Source organism: Melanaphis sacchari, unplaced genomic scaffold (assembly GCF_002803265.2).
Source record: "Melanaphis sacchari strain LSU unplaced genomic scaffold, SCAv2.0 Contig51_pilon_pilon, whole genome shotgun sequence".
NCBI lineage: Eukaryota > Metazoa > Arthropoda > Insecta > Hemiptera > Aphididae > Melanaphis > Melanaphis sacchari.
In genome coordinates, this window is record NW_020271353.1 from 411875 (window position 1) to 435973 (window position 24099).

Sequence of the window (24099 nt, forward strand, 5' to 3'; positions counted from 1 at the left end):
GATCAGTTAAAATAATTAAATAACTTGGTACCTACACTAGAAGCCTACTAAAGAGCTAAGTGATTGCTCTAGTTTTTTATCATAACTTTTAAATTTGTCCTAATATTATTTAACAATACAAAATTCATAACAAACCATAATACGTAACAAATATCATTGAGTTATCGAAAATAGTTCATACAAATATACAATGTCCTAACAGGTACCTACTTGCCTATAATATCGATTTTGCTTGGCGAGAATTTATTGTCAAATTAGTCCAATAATAATTGTCCTTGACTCTACGTCTCTACGACAGGAAAGAAAGCCATCGATCCTTATTGTTGTTTCTCATCTCAACCATCCAATAACGTATATTGTGGAGACGAAGTTAATCGAATTAATCACAATATATTTACTATATATGTCTATATGCCCTTGGTTAAAATATGACGTAATGTATAGTAAGTACCTATCTAATATAGGTCTAATTTATCTTAATATAATTTTTTGGAAGTGCAAATGTATAGGTAATTTGAAATACACAAACATTCGACTAATTGAACGATTCAAATTACTCATTTTTACGATATCACAGTTCAATAATATAAATTTATGACAACTACTCGACATTTCGTTTTTTATGGTCTATTACTTTCGGCTATATTTTTATGCTATTTAAGTCGTAAAGTTTTTAGGTTAAATCAATTATTACTAGCATTTTTAGTTTTAAAATTTAGGTATTCAATATGTATTATATAGAATATAGATATATACAATATACATACATAACTCTTATATCTTGAGAAAATCTACATTATTGCTTTGTGTAAAAACAAAAATCAATAGGATAAATCTCATAACTATAATATGCAAATGTCAAAATATCATAAAAATTATACTAAAGAGTTAAAAATGCCTAGCGTAATACAAAAACATACAAGGCATGTTATAAATTGCTCAAATAATTTGAGAAAAACTGTGTGTAGGGAAGTGCAATTTGATTATTAGGTTTTTTTATATAATATCATTGGATCTAGTTAGAAATAGCATTTACACGAGCATAACGTAACATCGTAAAGGAATTCGACGTTGTGAAGACCAGTTTTACGTGAGTACATAAGACGCATTCCGTATGTCTTAGCGTCCATCCGTTTTGAAGTTGAAGTGCCCAGCAATCCGTGACCATTATTATTATTGTTACTCTCTCTCCCGTCGAGTCATCTCGGCGTTCATTCTTTTTTATTTTCCTTTATATATATTTTTTTTAACCGGTTTTAATTGTTTTTGCCCCCACGCAGACGATACTTTTCAAATACAAGACTGGCTGCGGTCAAACGGTAACCATGACCGAGGTTACTCGGAGTTTGATTACCACCATAGGATCCGCCCTCTTTCACCAGTTAAGAGGCACCGGATTTCCACTATTACCGACGGGAGAGTACCGGACCGCCGAAGACAGCTCAAGTCAATGGAATCACTGTTGGGTTTGAGCGATGAAAACTTAAACGGCAAACATCTGGTACGTGACATATAAGTACAGTACCGGATAGTGTATGCAATAATAATTCAAAGAATAGAACAAATATGATAACATAGAGATTCCGTTAAAATGGCTGCGGCTATAGATACAATAAATGTACATAGCGTATACTACTAAAATATAAACTTAGAATTACTTATGAGAATACTGTATTGAAATATTGTTACACATTTGTGAAAAAAAAAGGTAGGTCGATTACAGATACTATGACTGTTGAGCATTTTTCTCATTTTACTAATCTAACTCAATATTAGGTACTCATTATGGATAAATTATTTTAAACATTTAAGCGCAATGATGGTAAATAAACGTATTATATTCAAATATTAAGTTGAAATCGGTTTATTATAAATTTATGAAATTTGTGGAAGTGGAACGTCATATTTTTAAAAATTTCAGTTTTTGCACATACAAATATGATTATACGAGTATTTACACATAACTGAACGATTAAATGTTTAAACATAATACATTATACCTATACGCCTATATAGATTATATTATATTGTACTCGTATATTATATATATAAGTAAAACTTTATTTTCTTTATTTTAAAATATCAAATCTTCATTTTTTAAAGTAGGAATAAATTAAATTTGAAAAATTATTTAATTTTACAAAATTGAATAGATAAATTTGAAGATATAATTAATTATTATATTTTATTAACTGTTGTTTAAAGCTAAACGGTTATTAAATAATAAGCTATTTTAAGCTGATAACTTTATTATCATAAAATAGAGAGTAATGGTCAATTATAAAATGTTAAGTATATTTTTAATAATTTTACTTCTGCGTAAATATTATGTCATTTTTATGTGAGTAACTGGTAAACAATTGAAAAAAAATAACATATTTATAAAATACTTATCATGAAATATAATATAGATCATATTTTCAATTGATTGAAACTTTAGTGCTTGGAGCATTTATTTTGAACAGTCATTTTTCGATCAGATTCTTTAAGTTTGTATAATTTACGAGTATGATTTGTGTAATTCATGTTTTAAGTTTCTACATCAGTTTCACCTATTACATTAATACTTTATATATTTTATTTATAATATTATGGCCAATAAATTCACTAAAGTATAATAATAAGTTCTTGTTAAAAAAAAAAAGATGATTAAGATGTGAAGTTAAAAGAAAACATAAATGTAAACAAGGTGATAAAATACAATGAATCTCTACTCGATAAGTTGATATTAATGTAGCATAATATAATTACACTCTACTTGAAACATTATTATCATTAAGTTTTCAATGTTAAGACTATATTCATTGAAAATCTATGGTATTTAAAAAGTAGCATTTGAATTATAAAAGGCTTAATAATTAATATTTAGCTATCTAACATTTAGTTTAAAATAAATAGTTATAATTATAATATAGTTTAGCAAATATGATAATTTTTTTTAAATTTATTCTGCTGAAACAATTATTTTCAAAACGTTTAATAAGGATTTACATATAATTTTATAAATAATAACTGATTAAAATTTTATCTATTCCGTTTTAGCTGAAGTTATCATTTTTAATAATTTAAATTGTATTTAAATCTGTATACAGTTTATAGCTTGTCAATAGTTAATCAATTGTAATTATTAATGCTATCATTATTTTTATAGATGTAAACAATTTATTTGTTTTCACTTGAATTTTGTTTTAAGCAGATACGACATATATTTTACATTTGCTTTTAATAAATAAATATTTATAAAAAACTGTTTTGTTAAGAATTCCGAGGCTGTTACGAGAGCGTCCCCGGACGTACAAGACTCTTTAGATAGAGCTTTAATGGACTTTGAAGAGACGCTCGAGTTGGCATTTCAATCAAACTCTATCGTTCCGCCACCTAGAGGATTTTCCAATCAAAACTTAGGTATGTGAGAAAACAAGATCAAATTTCTGTGAAGCAATTTGTTATTGGAAATTTGAATTTTAGTTGAAGGTGATGAATCGAATTTCAATAAGCTCGATAGTAGCTTTGAGAGCAATACAACTGGCAGTAGTGGTTATTCGACCAAGCCTGATCAGTCCATGCATCGGTCTCCAAACACTTATAACGAACTCCAAGTAAGTTTGTACTCATAAATTATGCATTTGTATAGAATAACATTAATGTATTAAACACCACGGTCTTCACAGCTCATCAGGGAACAAATGGTGAAGAGTTTGGAGATTATCAAAGATTTAGAAGAACAAGTTAAACTGGTGCCTATGCTTAAGGTAATACTTATATTATTTAATCCATAATTACTATCAATACACTTAAATTACATGTTAGTACTAAAATTAATTGTCGTGAGCATTGTGAACGTGTTAACAAGTAATACAAATCGATGACGGTTTTGTTGCGTGTCGTTGGAAAACAAAGGTCTCCGATTGCATTCAGGGATACAATTTCAAATCTAGCGTATTTCTAGCCTGATATACTTTATGAGTGAAATACATTTTAAAACGATTCCACACTGTCAAACAAAATTATTTTTAATTAACACATTTATTAAAGAAAAAAAATACTCGAATCTGTTTTTTAACATGTTAATTAAAGTAATTGGATATTTCGTGCTGCAAAGTATTTTCAGTAAATTTCTTACGTAAACAACGTCCAATATTATATTTCTAACGTGTCGAGTTTAAAATATAATAATAGTAATATGACATTTAATTAAACTAAAATATAAATTCATGTATGTGTGAGATTCATTACAGTTATAACTGCTTATTATTTTTATTTTTTACACGTACGTTATAAGTTATTTTGCTTTGGGATTTTAAGAGGTATACATATTTTACATTTCTGTGTAGGTGATACCTTAAAGAAATACAATATGCATAATAAAATATTAAATTTGTATTGTATGTATAAAACAGGCGCAGGTTTCCTCGTTGAATTTGGAGAAACAACGCTTATCCTCAGAATTAGACAAATACAAGAAATCGGAGAGCACAAATAAATATGCAACGAGTAAGTGTTTTAGCACAAATATACATTTTTAGTACCTAGATGGGCTTGGTTTGGATTTGCATGGCAATGTTGTATGCTTGCCGAAATTACTATACCTACGCAATTTGAATAGGATTTTAGATTTTGAAGGTCATCCTAATATAATAAAACATTACCGAATGTAATTACGCTCCCCACACAAGATTAATGCTAACAATATATATTATATATTAATAAATTCATTTCCAATAAAAGATCATAATATCTTATGATTATTAATATTATTTTATAACTAAATTTTTGTTCTTACAGAAAAATAAATGAATAATAAAAAACTTTATATTACGTACCTTTATTAAGTTTTTTGTTTGATTGGTTGAAATATAACAAAATTATTTAAGAACTGGGAGCGAAATATTTGATAACTTAGACACTCAGCCTTTATATATTATTTACTGTGCCGGGGGTTAAGAGAAGATAAAGGGTTAGCTGCCCTGAGCGGCAAAATTGTTTGACGACAAAAAAAAATTTTTTAAGTTTTCAAACTTACGAGCTTTTAATATTTAGGAAGAATTGTTAATTATTGAAAAATTTAAATAAAAATAATAATAATAGTATAATTTAGTCAATAAATATCGCCTACCGCAAAGTTATTACGCCAGTGAGTGTTTAGTGTATTATTGAAATGACCATATAAATATATAATAGCACTCGGACCGACACACTTTTATTTTCATTCGTATTATTTTCGAGTATAAGTTGTATACAATATATTACAGCAGTACATACATTGACAAATTATCATGTTTTTTGTATTCCCTGTATTCTAATCTTCGGATTATTAAATAGTATAAATAGCTTAAAATGATTTATTTGTATGCTACCAAGCAATGTTTCGCCTCGTAGTCGTAGTCTCGTCAAATCAGATTGACTAAAAATAAATTAAACGGACTTAATATTTACTTATAAAGTTCCTTTTTCAATCAATATGAGTAAGAAAAAAAGCATAAAATTAAATAGTGTTGAGTTTCGTAAAAAAGCTAGGGAAAATAATAATTTCTAATTATTTTTGAAATTCTAAAATTCAAAGTTTCTATAAAATGGTAAAAACTAGTGTAATATATTTAAATTTATAGTTAAAAAAAAATGTATAAATTAGTATTCTTAAATAATAAAAGATGAATATATTGCATTATTTAAAAAATAACGAAAAGTTTAGTTTAAAGTCGTAAATTATAAATCATATATACTAAATTCTTTAAAACTATTTGTAAACACTTGATTTATTATACTCAAGACTACGATTTTATTTCAAAGTTTTCAGAGTCTCGTATTAAATTTTCAAGCAAATGGTTTTAAAACTAAAAACTATGAATTTTAATTTGTATCCCTATTCCTTACTAACCTTCAATTTATCTTTTTCTATAATTCTTATTTTGCCATTTTTTCAACTTTCAAACTATTCCATAAAGATCTAGAATTCAAAATATAAAAAAACTATTTGTTTTTCAATTTTACAGTACTATAATGTATTGCATTGATTTTTATGTAGGCATTTCTAAATTGAAATTTTTGAAACTAACAGTTTTATACTATGTTTACATTAAAATAAAAATTTTCTATGAATTAATTTAAATTTTTTATCGATTTTGACGAATTTTACTACATTTTTATACTTATAAATTTAGTGGTTGCTTATAGGCATGTAGTACAATGTACAAAACCCAAGATAGTATAGGCCAGAGGGTTACACTAGTATACATACCAATTTAAAAAAGTTTAAATATGTAAGTAATAATATGTACTATGTAATTATTGTATGATATGTAAATTGGCGCGACGGTTGTTGGATTAGTAGTTTTCGAAAAAGAACGGAATGACTGTATACTATATATCTCAAAATAAGTAGGTAGGTACAATGAGAAGGTGTGGGGGGAAGCTGCACGCATACGGATCACACGCGTCCTCAGAGCACGAACGTCGCAGAGTATAACGTCATGATGGTGGTATAGGCAAGATGACTATAAATAATTAACACGGAACAAAGAATAACGTGTCTCGGGACTACACTCCGAGTATGGTACATATTTTTTTTTCAATTTTTCATTATACACATGTAAACACATAAAATCGTATTAGCTGTTTGCAGACAAACGAGTAGATGGCAGGGGCATGTGTGTGTATGATGCGTTATTACATTTTAAAACAATTAAAAAAATTTGACGTATACAGGACAATAACTCACCGTACGATCTCACCGTAAAATATTGTACAATATATAATGTATCGAGTCCTTGGAAAACTTTTCTTTTTATGCGTAGACTATATATTTCGCATGCCTTTGAATATATGTCTAAAATAAAAACTATAAGTACCAATTCTAAAGAAATTCTCATATCATAAACAATATGGTGTTCATAGTGCATATATGTAAACAGATATTAACTAAAATTTAAAATTAAAATCATTTCTTATTATGTTTTATTGTTTTAAAATACTACAAATGTCGAAGTTATACATAATTATATTTACCTATACATACAAATTCAGAACTTTTTATCACCCATAAATACGTATTGAAGTTTTTTTGTTAAATGTAATATAGTATATAAATAAATTATTATTTTTTCGCTACATATGTAAAATAAATTTCAACAAAATACATAATTAATATTTTAATCGGATAATATCACTTAATGTTAATCGCTTTAATTGTTGATCGTCACACTTGTATGTGTTGTTTTTGTCCTACAAATGTAAAACATAGCACATTTATATTTTGCGTAAAATAGTTTTGTACAGTAAATTTTAACCATTATAGAAAATTTTATCTATTATCAAAATTTAACGTAACGTTAATAACAACATTATCCACATTTTTTCTATAGTTTTTTACATCATTAAATTTCTAAGCAACAAGTCATAAGAGTTTTTATGTTAAGTTTTACCTATTTGTAACTCACTTAAAAATTAAAATATTTTAAAAACTCCACGACAGTCACGAATAGTTTTCTGACCATTAAATTTGATAATAGGTCAATTCCCTCTATATTGAAAAAAAGATTTAACTACATAAAATTGCTGAAGAAAAATTCACTTTATTGTGCGTTTATTGAACAGCAATACAGCATCAACACTTGCGTGTGTGGCATACTTTAAATTAGATTTTTTTCGACACTCTATGGTTTTGCTCAATGACTTTAGTTCGACTCAAAATGTTGATAAAATTTCGATTAAATCATAAATATTCGATATCTATTTAAAGTTTGAGTGGAATATGATAAAGCAAAAACTAAAAAAAAAAAAGATTCGTGGTACCTCCTCCCCGGCACTTAATATTATGACGGATCTCTAGACCGGACTCCGGCCTAATAACTAATCCAGAATATTAATATTATTTTATACTTAATTTACATGATTATTCGTTTCCAGTCGGTGGCGGATGGTCCCTGTCGGCGTTTCCGACCAACAGGCGCACAGCCGTTTCCACCAAAGAGGTGGGCGTCAACTGTGTGCCCATGTGCCGGGACGTGGGAGTGACGACACCGTCGGCCACGTCCGTGAACACGTCCACGATGACGGAACGGCCTCCGTCCGGGGCGGCCGTGCACACCCAGACGGACCCGGCCACCAAGCCGACCACAACGGCGGCGTACACCCAGACCAAGGACGCCGTAAAGCCAGCCACCTCGGTGACGTGCACTCAAACCGCAGCGGTCGCCGACGTCCGGCCGGCCGCCGTGGCGGTGGCCGCGACGCCGGCGCCAACGACGGTAAACGTCGGCACGCAGTCTTCCAGACCGACGGCCGTCAGGACGGTCGCGGTAGGCGTGACGGCTAGGCCGCGGATGTACGACGCCAGCGTGGTCGCAAAACCGACTCTCAAGCACGTCGGGTGTTCGGTCGACGCGACAACGGACGCGAAACCTGCCGCGGTGCCGCGCGCCACTCAGACGGACGCCAGAGACGATTGCAGCGGCCGCGATCGCACCACGCAAACGGAAGTCGCGGCCGTCCGGGTCAATCCGACTGAGGCCGCGGCGGCCGTTCGAGTCAATCCGACGGAAGTCGCGGCGGCCGTCCGGGTCAATCCGACGGAAGCCGCGGCCGCCCGGGCTAATTACGCGACGATCGGCCGACGAAGCAATTCGTTCCATCATTACACGGCGGCCGGTGTCGCGGACACGACGTCGCCGCCGGTCACGTCCAAGATACCGCGCCTCAAGCCCGCCACGCCGGAATTCAACCGGAAAGTGCTGAACAGACAGGACACGTACACCAAGACCGCGGCCGAGATCTGCACAGACGATCAGCAACAGCAACAGTTGTCGCCGCCGCCGCTGCTGCCGCCGCCGGCTGCACGCGTAACCGACGACGTCAGGTAAGGGAATCCAAAGAATAATGCGTTGTTGTCACACATTATTAGACACACATAATAAGACTCAGAGTTTATAATGTTACGTATACGATTTAAATTAATAAACTTCAATATGCGCATAAATCTCGTAGGATTAGTTATACTTATAATAATATAATATACGCACCTATTCGAAGTAGATACCTATAGTTAAGGATTGACATGATTATTGTATAATATCAGTGGCATAATTTGGTCATGTTCGCGGGCGGTGAGAACAAAATTTAAGCGTATTTACCGATTACTCCAAAACAATTTTGAATGCACTTCTCGGTGCAACTGTTGTGTATATAACGCAATAATAGGTACGCGTGTATAAAATGCATGTTAAGAGTATACGAATAATTACATTATATTTAAAACTTCATACTCATATTTTTTAGTCATACGACTCATACGTTGCACGTCCGTCGTTAGTTACCTCAGTTTACGATAAAATAAATTTGTATGATAGTTTTTATTACGAAATAACATTATCATTATTATCTTAGTTTATATACAACTAACATAGGAGATAAAGATTTTTTTATCAATGTGTTATTAATGTTATTATGATATGTATAACTATGCGCGCACCGGACTATGCTCGAATGCGTCTTGTTTTTAAAACTACCTTTTTAATTGTGCAAGTGCATCTGTAACGTGATTGCTGATATTTTTTGTACAGTTCAACTACGTCCGCAATTGTATTGTTAATTTAAATAACAATTCAAATTGATAAAAACATTTCTATTCAATCATATTTTACCAAAAAAAAAAAAAAATTCAAAAAATGTATATAGTATTTAATAATTAATAATCATTAAATCTATATATAATAATATAATTCTGATAAATATTAACCATAGAATTTTGTCTAAAACGTCCATGCGGCGTAACCAGTAACACCACAAAACCGTCACACACTACACTCGTTTATACATATATACTGAGACGACGCACACTACGGGTCGTTGACAACTGCTGTTGCATGCTGTCGGTATGATAATATTATTATTATGGTGTCTAAGGAATAATAATAATAATAAAATAGTCCGGTGCGAAGACTGGACGATGACTGCGCTCTGGCCAGATTCCTAATTCAACAGTGTGCAATATAGCCGCAAACCTGCGCAAATTACTCGATTTTATTGTAACTTGAAACAATCACCGTCACAGCAACAGCTTCCACGAAACCACTAACCTGCAGTAACTATTCCTATTAAGCTAGGTACTATCAGACACTCCAAAAAAAAAAGAAATTTTATTGGTTAATCGTTACATACCTAGGTAGGCACGCCGTACGCGTTGCCTGAAAAAAATTAAAACTATTTTTCATTTCCGTACTCATAGTTTGTATAGTGTAGTACATGTATATAAAAACAGAAAATTAAATAATGGAGTGTGACTTTATGAACTACCGGTAAAAGATTTATTTTAAAACAAAAATAAAGTGTTAAAACAGTTATAATTATTATATCACTGTACATTTTACTAAGTTGTCGGTTGGTATTAGCCACAAGTACATATAATTTTCATAATTCTAAAATCAATAATTTCAAATTAAATCTAAAAGAATTTGTTATTGATCATAATATTATTTAGAATCAATAACCGATACACATGATTGATGATGTATACACGAGTCCATCGCTGTATAACAATATTATTAATTTTAAATCATTCCAGTATAATTTATTTTGAAAGTTAACAGTGGCTTAGAAGTATTGGCAATCTAAAAATTATTGAGATGTATATTTTTGGTACTCGGTAACCTTGTGACCTTAATAGTAATTATCCAGTTTAAATTTGTATTGCTTTTTGGTGTCGTTATTCGATGCTTCAAAATAGATTTATCTTTGCAAGATTTATGTTTGTGCAATTGTACCGAACGTTAATATTTATACTACTGCTAACACTACACAATACAATCATTGAGATTTAGGTCATAAAGCCCAAACCTAGACAGTTATATTGTGTGCACCTGCCGTCGTTATGAGCGTAACATGTTTCCACCAAAAAAGGTATTGACTGATTTCATTTTTCGAGGAAACAATATCCATATTGTAAAATACATAAAATAAAAAGCTATACATTTAAAAGCTGTTACAAAGAAAGTTAATTTAAAATACAATAAAATATTTAAAAAACAGTTTACTAAACATTTTAATAAAATTGTTTTTACATAATAAGTAAGAATATTAGGCAACTTTTCACTAGTACCGAAGTCGTGAATCAGTCAAATAAATAAAGACAATAAAAAATAGTTATATAATATATACAACTAACTGGTTAGTAATACATACATGTATTTGACTGATTTACGATTTCAAATTCGATACTACAGTACCGGTCCAGGGTATACTTATTATTGCTTAATAAATTATTCGTTTAGTATGAAAAACTAATTTTAATTATATATCCCATAAGCTTATTAAGTATAAAAAAATGTATAGTATTTATTAAACTAGATAATATTATACAATAATTCAGTATATTTTAGATAACAAGTATTTTAAATAAACTTGTTACATATAACTGTATAACTAAGTATAAGCTTTTAAGTTTTACGAGTAATAGTATAGAAATTGTTTTGTTGGAAACATAAGATCAGCTAATATCTCATTTGGTAGAATTCTAAAAATAGTTATTTGTAGAAAAAAACAAGATATATTTACAACGAAAACAAAAACATGTACTGGTATAAAAGGTTAACGATACACATTTGGTGGAAACGAATAACCTTAATGTCGTCATTAAATTTTCGCAAGATCTAAATTGGCTCTCAAAAATGTGTGGGACACGAGCAATGTTTATTATATAAATTATAGTTTTTATTGATTTTACCGGAATTAATAAAATCAAAAACCAAAGTGAAGATTATTCCTATACTTATATAATTTGTAGTTTTCACGGTGAAAAAATTAGCAGAATGTACTATATACATGTTTTCAAATAAAAACGAACTTTTAATTAAATATTTTTGTTAATTTCAACTTAAAACAACAAAATGAAAAAAAAATATAAATATTTCAATGGCAACTAAGTACAGTGTCGAAATTAGATTACATTTTTCATCACGAAATCTGTTTATATTGCATTATCTAGTCCAGTGGTCTTCAACCGGTGGGTCGTGACAAGTCTTTTTTTTTAATAAAAATTAGATTTATAAAATTATATAAGGTATAAAAATAATAATAATATTATTATATTATAATCATAATGGATATCAAGTAAAATGTTTCATATTACACTGGTATGATTCTATATAAGCAATTTGTTCTTTTTTATCAGGCTTACGTGGGTCGCGAAAAACATAGGCCTAAAAGAGTGGGTCGCGAGTCCAAAAAGGTTGAAGACCACTGATCTAGTCTATACAGCAATCAGTTGAAATAATAATATATAAATATATATAATCTATTTAGATACGCGTAGTTGAAAACAAACGCATACAATAGTATGCGTAATTAAAAAAACGGTCTTTATAAAATATTCTCTAAAAAACATATTGCGTTATTAAAGTGTACAACAATATTTGTTTGCCAAAATCTTTCGACAGTAATTTACTTGGTTAAGTCCCCGTACAAATGCAGTAATGTTGACACAGCTAACCAGTTGAATACAAATATACATGGACCACTTGGACTGTAAATAACCGATTTTCATTCTTTGTCGTTACCCGAAATTTAAGTTTCCTTCTGTACATTGGTTTGGAACAAAACAAAGTGTAGGTACATTTTTTACATTTTCGGAAAACAATTTCTATTTTTACGCATTAATAGTAATCCAAATATTAATCAATAAACCAGATGAATCGAAAAATATAATCAAACTTTAAAAAACTAATATCTGAGCACAATTCTATTAACTGTTTGATCAAACAAATTTTGTATTTATAAAATCTCGTGATTGCGTAATGACCAACAACGATATTGATTGCAATCGTGTTTAAGACATAATATTTTAAAAACATTAAAATATTGCCATATCACATGCTTAAAAATCGATTTTGCGGCATTCCCTATCAGAACCAACGCGTTATTATTTTTTATATAAGAATTCACTTCGCGGGAAAAACTTGCATACTTTATGAAATAGTCAAATTTTGATAATCTACTTTTTATTTGAAAGATAAAGACTATGCGGGAAGGTTTGGACTAGAATTTAAAAAGCTCATTTTTAGAGGTTGTTACTTTTATAGATTATTAATTATAATTTATCACAAATGTTTGAGTATTTTAAAATGTATTTTTAAGTTAATCGTATAACTAATTGAATTCTTTCCCCAGTAAATTCGATTTTTGATCGTTTAAATATTTAGATTTTATTTTTCCTTAAGATTATTATTGTGTATGTAACTAGAATTTGTATACATTTTTGTTCCTAATAAAGATTATTATACATGGTACATGGGAACGTTGTATTAACAATGTTCTTAATGGAAACTTGCCTACAATATTACAGATATATAGCTTTTTAAATAATAACAACAAAATATTAGTGTCGTATTATAATAAAATATAAAATAATGATTAACAAATCTTAAAATGTTGATTAATCTTATCCTGTCGCAAACAGGACCTATATACGGATCACGTAATCAATTTAGATTTTTTAGATGACCGCCATTTATACTTGTATTACAGGGCTGATCATAGAGGTCGTAATTTGAGTATGTATTTATCATCATTATTAATCTGTGCTTGGAACATATAATTTACCGGCTTTTTTTTTATTTTCAACATTAGAACATTTCCTTAGATGATAATACGAACGCTTGGCGTTTAAGTATGTTATATTATACACATATAGGTACTTATTATACGAATATATATAATGCGGTCATAACTTGACATTCAAAATTATAGCTTGGGCTTAAAACAAACATCGTAGATTTTCGATTAAAACGGTATTCACCGGCACCGTATGGCGCATATCCTAATATTTGTGATGTCGTCCGATATACGAGTATAATATTATATTGTACAAATTATACAATGACTATGCCTATATATCGAGAACTCGGACGACGGATTTACATAATATTACTATGAATAATAAAATTGTGTTTATCGTGTTTATACTCCTCTTTCGTTTCGGACAAATCTCGTTGTTTCGCTCCGAATCGGAGCCTCCGATTACATTATATACATAGAACATGCGACACGATGTGGGACTAACTGCGGGAGGATAATAATACGCGTCGAAATTATTAATTCATGTTTTTTTTTTTTTTTTGTTTATTCCTTGGCTACGGTTTGCGTGTACCCGTGACAAACGGAAATAATATTACGCATGGTTTTAGATTCTAAGCTTAACTATATTTACAATGATGTGTTTTTATTTTTGGTTAAAAGTACTTTTTATTACTATAAAAATAAATAAATTTACAGCTTAATATCTATTTTGATAACTTATACGTAAGCGAATCTAATTGTTGATTTGGAGAGTCAAAATTAAAAAATTCCAATTACTTTACTTTATAATTGGCCGGGAAAAATAAAAATAAAAATTAGAGAAAAAATGAAATGCTTATGCAAAACTGATTTCTATTGTTTTATTCTAATTCAGAAATAAATTAACAGCAAATTTTTAATTTTGGTTTAACATGGTATAATTTTAAAATATCTTGTCTCATTTAAGCTATTTAGTATTATTTATAGATATTAAAAAATATTCAATTTTTCAATTTTTTTCCTACACAAATCAATAAAAAAAATGTCATCAGATTAAAAATCTTGAAAATGTAGTAAAAGTTTCTCATACATAGTTTATTCAAAAATCAAAAAATTTTAAGAATATATATAAGCACAATTTTTTTTATAGACATTTGAAGTATAAATTTGGACGAAATTAGAAACAAAGAATAATAATTTTAACTATTTGATTGTAATTTGAAAATATTATTCGTAGGGACTTGAAACTTTTACGTGTATTAAAATTAAGGCTCGTAAGTTCTAGGAGTTGCGTATTATCCTATATGCTCTCGATTTATAACACATAAAGCTAGATATCGAATTATACAATGGCTAGTTTAAAAGTATAGAATTAAAAATGCATATTTTGTTAATTATACGAAGAAACTGCACATTTCATTGATTTCCATACACACTACACAATGTGTATTATACATTTTATGTATATTTAATATTTTCTAAAAAATTGATTTTTGTCTCTCTTAACCCATATTATGTATTAAATAATATGAATATAAAAGTTAAAATTAAGTTCAACTTAAATTCTGGGCTCTAATCATAACTAGTTTTTAGAAGTAATTTCAAAAACATAGTATTATTTTGATTTATGAAGCCAATAAAACTTTTATGCTAAGTATAGGTGTAGTGAACCAGTATATTATAACGGACATTCACGATAACATAAAAAATGTCCTTTATTTTTTGAAGAGCTTTAGTATACTATTTTAATAAAACCCACTTATTTTAATGAAAATATTATAAAAATTATAAAAAAAACCCGATAGTACCTATTAATATATTTTATACTAAATATAGGTTCACACATACATTTATATATACATATATAATAATTAATTATACACACATATATAATTATCAGTTTACGCAATTAACCTTATCGTTGTTGGCGAGTGGCGACACAGCATGTATTTTTCGTTATCGTGCTTTGACGTCGCGCACATGTGCGATGTCTCGGCCGTCGACGTTGTTGCATAATATAATATTTACATATTATACTTAATATGCAATTTAATTTGATTTTAAACTAAAGACCAAGATAGTTGTCTCTAATGAAGGTATTGGGGAGAAATATTCTTTCCGTGTCCGTAATAGATGAATTATATTGGAATAGGTACTTATCTATTTCCGGAATCTTATAATTTCGTCCGTTATGAGAGATGTCCGTTAGGTCAGGTTTCATTGTAGTACCTAGGTATATAATATATTATTATGTATCTAATATATTTATTAATAATAATACAATCACAGTTGTAAGATAGAACTAATGATGTTTAATTTTTGTTTTTGTTTTGTCGTTGGGTAACTCCCACAAATAAAAATATAAAATCGGGGACCCCGGCGATCGGTAGGTTGGTTGGATCAAACTAAATGGTGACATTTTTAAGCATTGTCGACATTGTCGAGGTACGTTGGCTAATTTACGAAATTTATTTTCCCGGATCCAACGACAATATTGTTCGTTTTCCATCATTAGTATCCCACGATATTAGACAATATGTCGTATTGATAAATATGACTTCAAAAACCTATCTCGTCGCAAATTGTCCGTGAAACTACAAACCGCATAAATATTATACGCGCATCTCATTGAGTTTATTTTGTTCGTTGTTTTCGGACACTTGAAATAGTCGTATTTCTTGGAAGCTATACTATTATGTTGGCTTAGTCATGCGAGTCGCGCATATTATTCACATGTTTATTTTACCTCTCCAAACGTATTATATCAATATAAGTAAGTAATATTATCTGTATTGTTAGACCGTCACAAACAAGAACTTCCTTGCATATGCCGCAGGACGAGAGAGATAAATTATACAATTATATTTGACATTAATAATAATTTATGGCTATAACAATTTACAAATAAAAGTCATGATATAGCCGCATAGGTACCGTAACACTTAGTATAATATATCATAGGCACCAACGTGTCAAAAATATTTATTTTTTTTCAAGGCATTGGTATATAATTGGACGACACCAATAAAACTTAGACAATAACATAGACACTTCATTTAGTGTTGATAAATATAATTATTTATAATTTATAATAATATTATAGTATTATATTTGCTTAAAGGAGTAGTTATAGCTAGATACTTATTTAAAATAAAATATGAATACGAAGTGTAAAAGTCCCATTTACCCGCGAGTATTTTTATAAAAAAAAAAATAATGAGTTTTATTATATGTACTGTCAGCGTTACATACTTTATGTATGACGTAATATTCTCTATAGTCTATAACGAAATATTATAAGTTATAACTTAAATATACGGTTTTCCTATTATGATCATATTGAAATCTTTATCTTAGAACTAATTTGATATCAGAAACTATCCTTATAAGTTGAAAAATTAAGCATTTTTCCTGCTCCAAAACAAGAAATACGAACAAAGCAACTATACATTATAACAAAACATCTAGAAATAAGTTTAAAAGGTATACAATTTGTTAAGCTTTTTATTTTCTATTATACGTCTAAAAATCCTACCTACTTCTATTTCTAAGAATATTTTAAATTATATTAATATTAATATTTACTGTTGCTTAATATTTAATAATAAGACAGCTAGTATACTGAACTAATTTTTTTCCAAAATCCTTAGGTATTATATTTTATAATAATTAAAGAACAGGAACTATGTAGGTAATTAAAATACAAAAATATACAAGAAAATACATATAAAAGTATAATTATTAATAAAATATTTACGATATTTGTAGAAAAAAACGTAATTTTAGTGTAAGTAAAATAAAAATTATGGAAAATAATCGTACATTCAATATATATATCAAAAAAATATATTTATATAAATACGAAATAATATTACAACCTAAAAACATTCATTTTAGTCGTTTCTTATTTGAATCCTTAATTTCTTTATAGCATTAAATTGTGAGTTCTTTAAAATACTCGAACGTTAAATGTAGCCTATTTAGTCTCAAAATATGTTTAAAACAACTAAACGAATATTCCACATTATAATTAACGTAATTGGTGTATATTTGATGCGTGTAATAATGAAGTTAATAACTCTAAATCGATGAAACATATTTGTCAATCATCATGTTTTTGTTTTAACTAAAAACATTAAAAGCTAGATTTTTTTTTATAGTTAAAGTATGAATTTTCTTTTTACAATATCTGTCATTTTCCTAATAATTATTATCAACAATACTTTTCCTAATATTAATTCAAAAATAGCTATTGCACGCGTGCTATCAATCTTAGATCTATTTTCTAAAGTTATGATTATTGAAAGTGCTATAAAGCTAAAATTCACTGTGAATTAAAAAATGTATTGTATAATAACGCATTATAGTTGATAAAATTAATTTAACAAGTGCAGATTAGATTAGGGAAGTTATTTCACAATAAAATAATTAAAATTTATAATAGTATAATTAATTATAGAACTTAATTAACATAAACAATTATTAATCCAACCATAATAAAATTAATAACGTTCTCTTAACCATTTCTGTCATACGTATTTTAGAAATTTATTTATACGGCTCAGAAGTAATTTTTTAGTAGCCCTCCCACCACTTAAATTTAACACTTGATCTGCTACTGTGACATTCAATATTCAAATACAATTTACAAATCTCAATATCAATATACTTAGCGTATTACTTATTTACTTTTTTTCTATGATTGTCTAAAATTATAACCATGATCATTATTTTTACGCTTATTATGACGATTTGTTTAAAAGAATTTTAGTTTTATTTAAAAATCTAGACAACAAATTCAAACTAAATATTACATTTTTTAATACCGCTTAAGATGACGATATTTATTGCGTAATTGATTATCAATTTTTAATACAATTTGACAGACAACAACAAACGAAGATAGTCACATGAGACTTAACACATACAAGTACGAGTGTTTAGCTGAAAATCAAAAATTCTGTAATATTATTTCAACAATAAACATCATATTATTGTCTTAAATACTAAATAATTTCTTAGTTAAAAGTAACTTTTACTTTGATCAAAAAATTGGTCAGTGGGTACTGCTTGCTTCTCTAGAGCGGATGTGCTATAAATACTATAATTATAAACATCATAAAATAAAACAATTTTTGAAACCAATTTTCCTATTGTTTCTTTGAACACGAGGCTGCTTTAAATTTCAGTAAAGAGATGCATTGTCTAAGTCATATTAGTCTACCTCCCTTCCCCCTAAAGAAGACTAAAGTAATGTTTACGAATCGCCTCATATTGATACAAATCAATTATTTTTATTTTTTCATTTGGAATCTTATCGTAAATTTTCTTTACTAACACGAAAATGCATGTTTTAGGTTATATTTTAAACGAAAGTATTGTAAAGAATAAATGTTACATCATATAATACGCTATTAATCTTGGTTTAAAAATACAATGATTTCGTCTTTAACAAATAAATTTGAAATTTATTAAAAATATTAAAGATTTACTCAAGAGTAAGAATAACAAAAGTTATTGACAATCTTACTATATTTTAGTTTTTTGATTAACACATGCTCTTATTCCACCTTTTTTTACTTTTATACATAAAGACTACAGTTTACAGTCCCCTCGACAAAACTTTGTATATAAACGTGACAAATAATTTAATTTGTTATCAACAATCAAACAAGGTATTAAAATATTAGATAAATAAATGCATTATAAATATATCAACATGGACATCACGATTTTACCTTGACACCGTGACAAGTGTCCTCACGGGAAATGCAAATAGAAAATACTATTACTTATATATATATATAATAATTATTTATGTAATAATAGTAAAATAATTCCATTCTTAAATACTCGAGTTACTAAAGGTAACATAATACACATAATAAATACATTTTATTTACTGTTTAATTAAATGATTTTTAATACTAGAAAAAATACTTATATAGTAATATTATGTCATAATAACTATTGTAATATTTTCCCATAATACCTATATTAAATTCCATCCTGATACAATATGATTTATCGTTATACCAGTCACTGTTTAGTTAATTATAAACTATATTAAAAATAAATGACGGTTTATCATGACATTTTTATAATTTCCATTGTATTTTAAATAAATTATTGTTTAAAGCTTATTTTTAGGGTAATTTAGAATAATATTTTTAATTTATTATAGAGTTAGCTGTTAATCGACTCAATTGATTGGCATATGGTGATTTTTAGTCAGATTTTAATAGTCAATAGTCAAACATTAATTTTTCATAATATATTTTATGTTAATATTTCATAGTTTTTATTTTTTCAAATTTCTATTGAGAATTCAGCCTTCCTTCTTATTGTTACATACAGTATATACACAGTGTTTTATGTTATCATGTTTGTTATACGTAATTATTAATTTAGTTTCTTTTGTATTGGTTATTGCGGAATAACCTTCAGAATTTGTTTCACTCCAATAACAATATGCTTACTACATGATACCACAATAACTCTAAATTACTTAAGAATTTATTTATTTATTTTTCTAATTGATATACAATTATCTCGGGTAGTCAAGTACACGAAATGTTTTTTTTTTTTTTTTATTATTTTATATTACCTAGGTACCTAAATTATTTTTGTTCTTTGTCATAAATACCATAATAATTTCCAAATTATTTTCGCTTTCTTATATGTAATGAAAAATGCTCTATAAAATGTGAAATACTCAAAAATTCGTATCAATAAAGTAATTTATCTCGTATTGTGTTTATTCATAAAATTGACGATTCCGAAGATCACCGCACACACATGAATTGATTTTTGAACACATCGTTTTGTGTAGACGTTTTAGTAACGACCTAAATTCACATAAATTAATATTATTAGGTGTAAAATTAATAATTATAATATTATTATTTTCCTATACCTAAATATAAGAATTGTAGGTATATACTATGTAGTATAATGGTGTATCCCTGGTGAGGTTATTGATCAGAATTCCCCCCCCCCCCCCCCTTATAGACCTATGATAGCGAATTAATTTTTATATGAAATAAAATTTTTCTTAAACATTTTTGTTTAGAAAATTTTAAATTGGAAATTATACTCATTTTGTATAAATGTATTATAGACAAACCACACGCCCACACACACACGCATGCATTATGCATAATATATAATCATATTACTTAGATAATTTTCACCTCAAACGTATTCAGATTCTCGCGACCTCATTAGTCACACTATGATGATTTTAAATCGATTCGCCGAATCAGTCATTAGGTTCTGGTAGTACCGTTTATATTCTAAGTTTATACTTTATTTTACTTAACAAGCACGATATTGTGTAAAGTTAGGAGACACTATTTTACTGTATTTTTATAATTTTTTATCAATAATAATTGGTTGTTTATCAAAACATAAAGCATTATCGGAGAGCTTTAATTTTTGTTTCCAATGACAGAAAAAGATATTCCGGATATTTCTTGATTTATTTATAAAAATAATTATCCTATGCACAAAGTAAAGAGCGGTTCTCTGATAGTAAATAAATTTAAAGTTTTTTTGAACCCTTTTCCTCATAAAAAGTTCCTAGAACGCGCTTGGTACAATATATTATATATATAATTATATATTATGGTTTATGATGATGAATATTGATTTATGACTATCGTAACATGGTTAGGTATATCTATATGGTTTTTACTTACTTTTGTTTGTTACAGTTTTACTCGGGTGACATTATGCAGTAAACAACAATATATTATTTTTATTTTAAATTTAATGATTCTATTATACAACTTTAAATGTTGATGAAATACAATAATATTTTCTATCTAACCGAAATTTGCATTTATTTCGGTTTTTATTTTATATTCATGTTTAATACAAGTTATTTCATTTTTAATAGTTAATAGTTAATCAACTAATAATTTTTTGTTTTTTTTTTTTTTTTTGTATTAATGTATAATATGCTTACTATCCAGCTACTATCACCGACATTTAAAACCAGCTAAGAAATATAAATGCCAAATAAATAAATAGGATATAGGTAAAACAGGAAACCAGAAAATCACTTTTTTATTCGTTTATTAAGTCTAAACATGTACAATGTATATCTACCAACGTAGGTAGATACAAATAATTTTATATAGTGACATTATTACTTTTTTCACTTTCATGATAAATAGGGTTTGTCGAGATTTTTACATTTTCTTATGTATTCGCATGTAGGTATACTCGTAAAATCAATGTAAACATTTATAATATTTCATAACAGTTGACATTGCACAAAAAATATATTTTTTATCATTTTACATAAGTCATAACTCATAAGCCTTACAACATTTAAAAAATGTACAATCTACATTATACATGATGATAATTATTAATTTGAAGAACAAGAGAATAATTATCAATTATAATAACGCTAATTCGTACTGAGCATAGCTATTTTATTTAATAGACCTATATTATAAGACTTAACCTATTTTAACGAGTAATCATCCAGTTTAATATTTTATGTTTGGCTATTATGTATATAGCTTATACAAATAGGTACATAAAAGTATATTGTGTAATACCTATTTAAGAAATTAAAATAAGTACACTAAAAATAATTATAAAAATACTCATAATTTATTAAAAACAGTTCAAAGAATTTTATTTTTATCTACTTATTATCATATTACATCTTAAACCTTAATACAACTAAATTTTTTTAATAAATCGAGTGATAATTTAGAATTAGATATAAAACTTAATCTTTATTATTAACTTTCTTTTCAACTAATATATTATAACATTTTTCTGATTTCTTTACATATTTAAATATTTATGCTTATTAAAGTTACTGATTTTGTTTGATAAAATTAAAAATAATTAGAAATTTAACTAAATAATTATTTTTTTAAATGTTTAATGACCAAACATCTTGGTTATATTTTTCTGTATTTATATCTTTCCTAACTATAAAAAACTATTAAAATAACTTATATCGTATAAATATAATTAAAAAGTGAAAATATTTCTAAAATATTCATAAACACATAAAGTTAACCTTTTTATATAAATAAATCATTTATTCTGTTCGTGCTGAAGATTTAAATACATGTTTATTACTTATGTCATTAAAATATTTATATCAAGAGAGATACAATATTATTATGTTTATTTTATGTTTAAATTATTATTTTGTTGTTTTTACATCATAATTAAGATTTGGATATTAAGGTTAATTGCCTCCAAAAATGCATTTTAGGTTAGTATTCATGATATAATAAAAATTTGAATGATGTTTATTTAGAACTAAGAGAATGTCAATGCACTGCATATTTGTTTTTTTCCGACTCCGTGAAATATAACAAACTTGTAACGTTGTGAAGAATCAAACGTGTATTGTTAGTTTTAATATTAGTGTAATCTTGCCTTTCAAACTTTAAAGTTAAGAATATTATCTATATATGTATGTTGAATTTTCATGATAGGTATTTGCTATGATTGTGCTATGACACAAGCTATGAGTATGGAACATATTACAATTTCAAAATTCTATTAGGCATACAAACTTTTATTTGCCAGCACTATGACTAATTTAATAATATTTTAATCTTACTATAAAATAAAGTAATATTAGATATTAATAAGTAATAACTAATCAGATAACACATTTTTCAATAAATCTCAAGTGTATTACTTATATTTTTATTATAATCTTTTTTTTTCATATCAATGAGCCATATATTAAGACAAGCTCTGGACATTTTCTGTTAAATCTATTCTCTGTATAAATGTATTTAGTACAACTTATCCTGTTGTAAATATAATACTTTAGTTATGTAAAAGTCATAGTCTTATGCAATAGATAAACGTTGAGTTTCATTTAAGTTAGCTACTGATATGTGCTATCACTTATATATGTATATAAAAAAAAAAAATTTAATTATTCAGTCTATCTAATATCATCTTAATGTACCTAAGCAATAAGTGTAATACCTATATCGAGTAAATAAAATTTGATTTGTTTAATTGTGAAAACCCATATGTGTACACAGTAATATCATATTATACATTGTTTAATGCACTCGATTCACAATGCATTAAACGTAACCATGTTATTTATATAGAAACTACCACTGTAAACCTTGCCTTTTTAAGTAGATACTTGCAGTCATAAAATAATTTAAATTGGCTGTACCCAATCATTTAATATATCCGTAAAATTATTTATTTGAATGTAAAATTGAGGTCACTTTTTATGTTCCATTCGTTATTTATTTGCAATTATAATATTTATAAAATACACCAAAGCTTACTAGAAGATATTTTCACAGAGAAATGACAGGACCTCCAAGAATGATATGTTGTAATAAGAATACCGCGAAAGTCGACGAATACATTTTTTCGTTTTAATTATTTTTACTTTGGTTTTTAATTTTTTACCGATCATATTTTTGTATAGTAAAATATTAAATAAAAAATAGTTATTATTTAACTTAGTAAATGTTGTTTGTATGATAATTTCCTAATATTTCGAAAGTTTATAATGTATATCACATTTGCATA

The 24099-nt window shown here is 27.6% G+C and overlaps 1 protein-coding gene across 1 annotated transcript in view; it reads left to right on the top strand.

The window, feature by feature from the left end:
• LOC112599471 (KN motif and ankyrin repeat domain-containing protein 2) overlaps nucleotides 1-24099 on the top strand; it is a 40528-nt gene that overhangs the window by 10089 nt on the left and 6340 nt on the right. Inside the window, exons 2-7 of the mRNA XM_025346389.1 lie at nucleotides 1281-1501; nucleotides 3261-3405; nucleotides 3469-3599; nucleotides 3672-3752; nucleotides 4401-4494; nucleotides 7906-8854. Of these exons, the coding sequence (XP_025202174.1) occupies nucleotides 1281-1501; nucleotides 3261-3405; nucleotides 3469-3599; nucleotides 3672-3752; nucleotides 4401-4494; nucleotides 7906-8854 (1621 nt within the window). The remainder of the gene's footprint in view (nucleotides 1-1280; nucleotides 1502-3260; nucleotides 3406-3468; nucleotides 3600-3671; nucleotides 3753-4400; nucleotides 4495-7905; nucleotides 8855-24099) is intronic.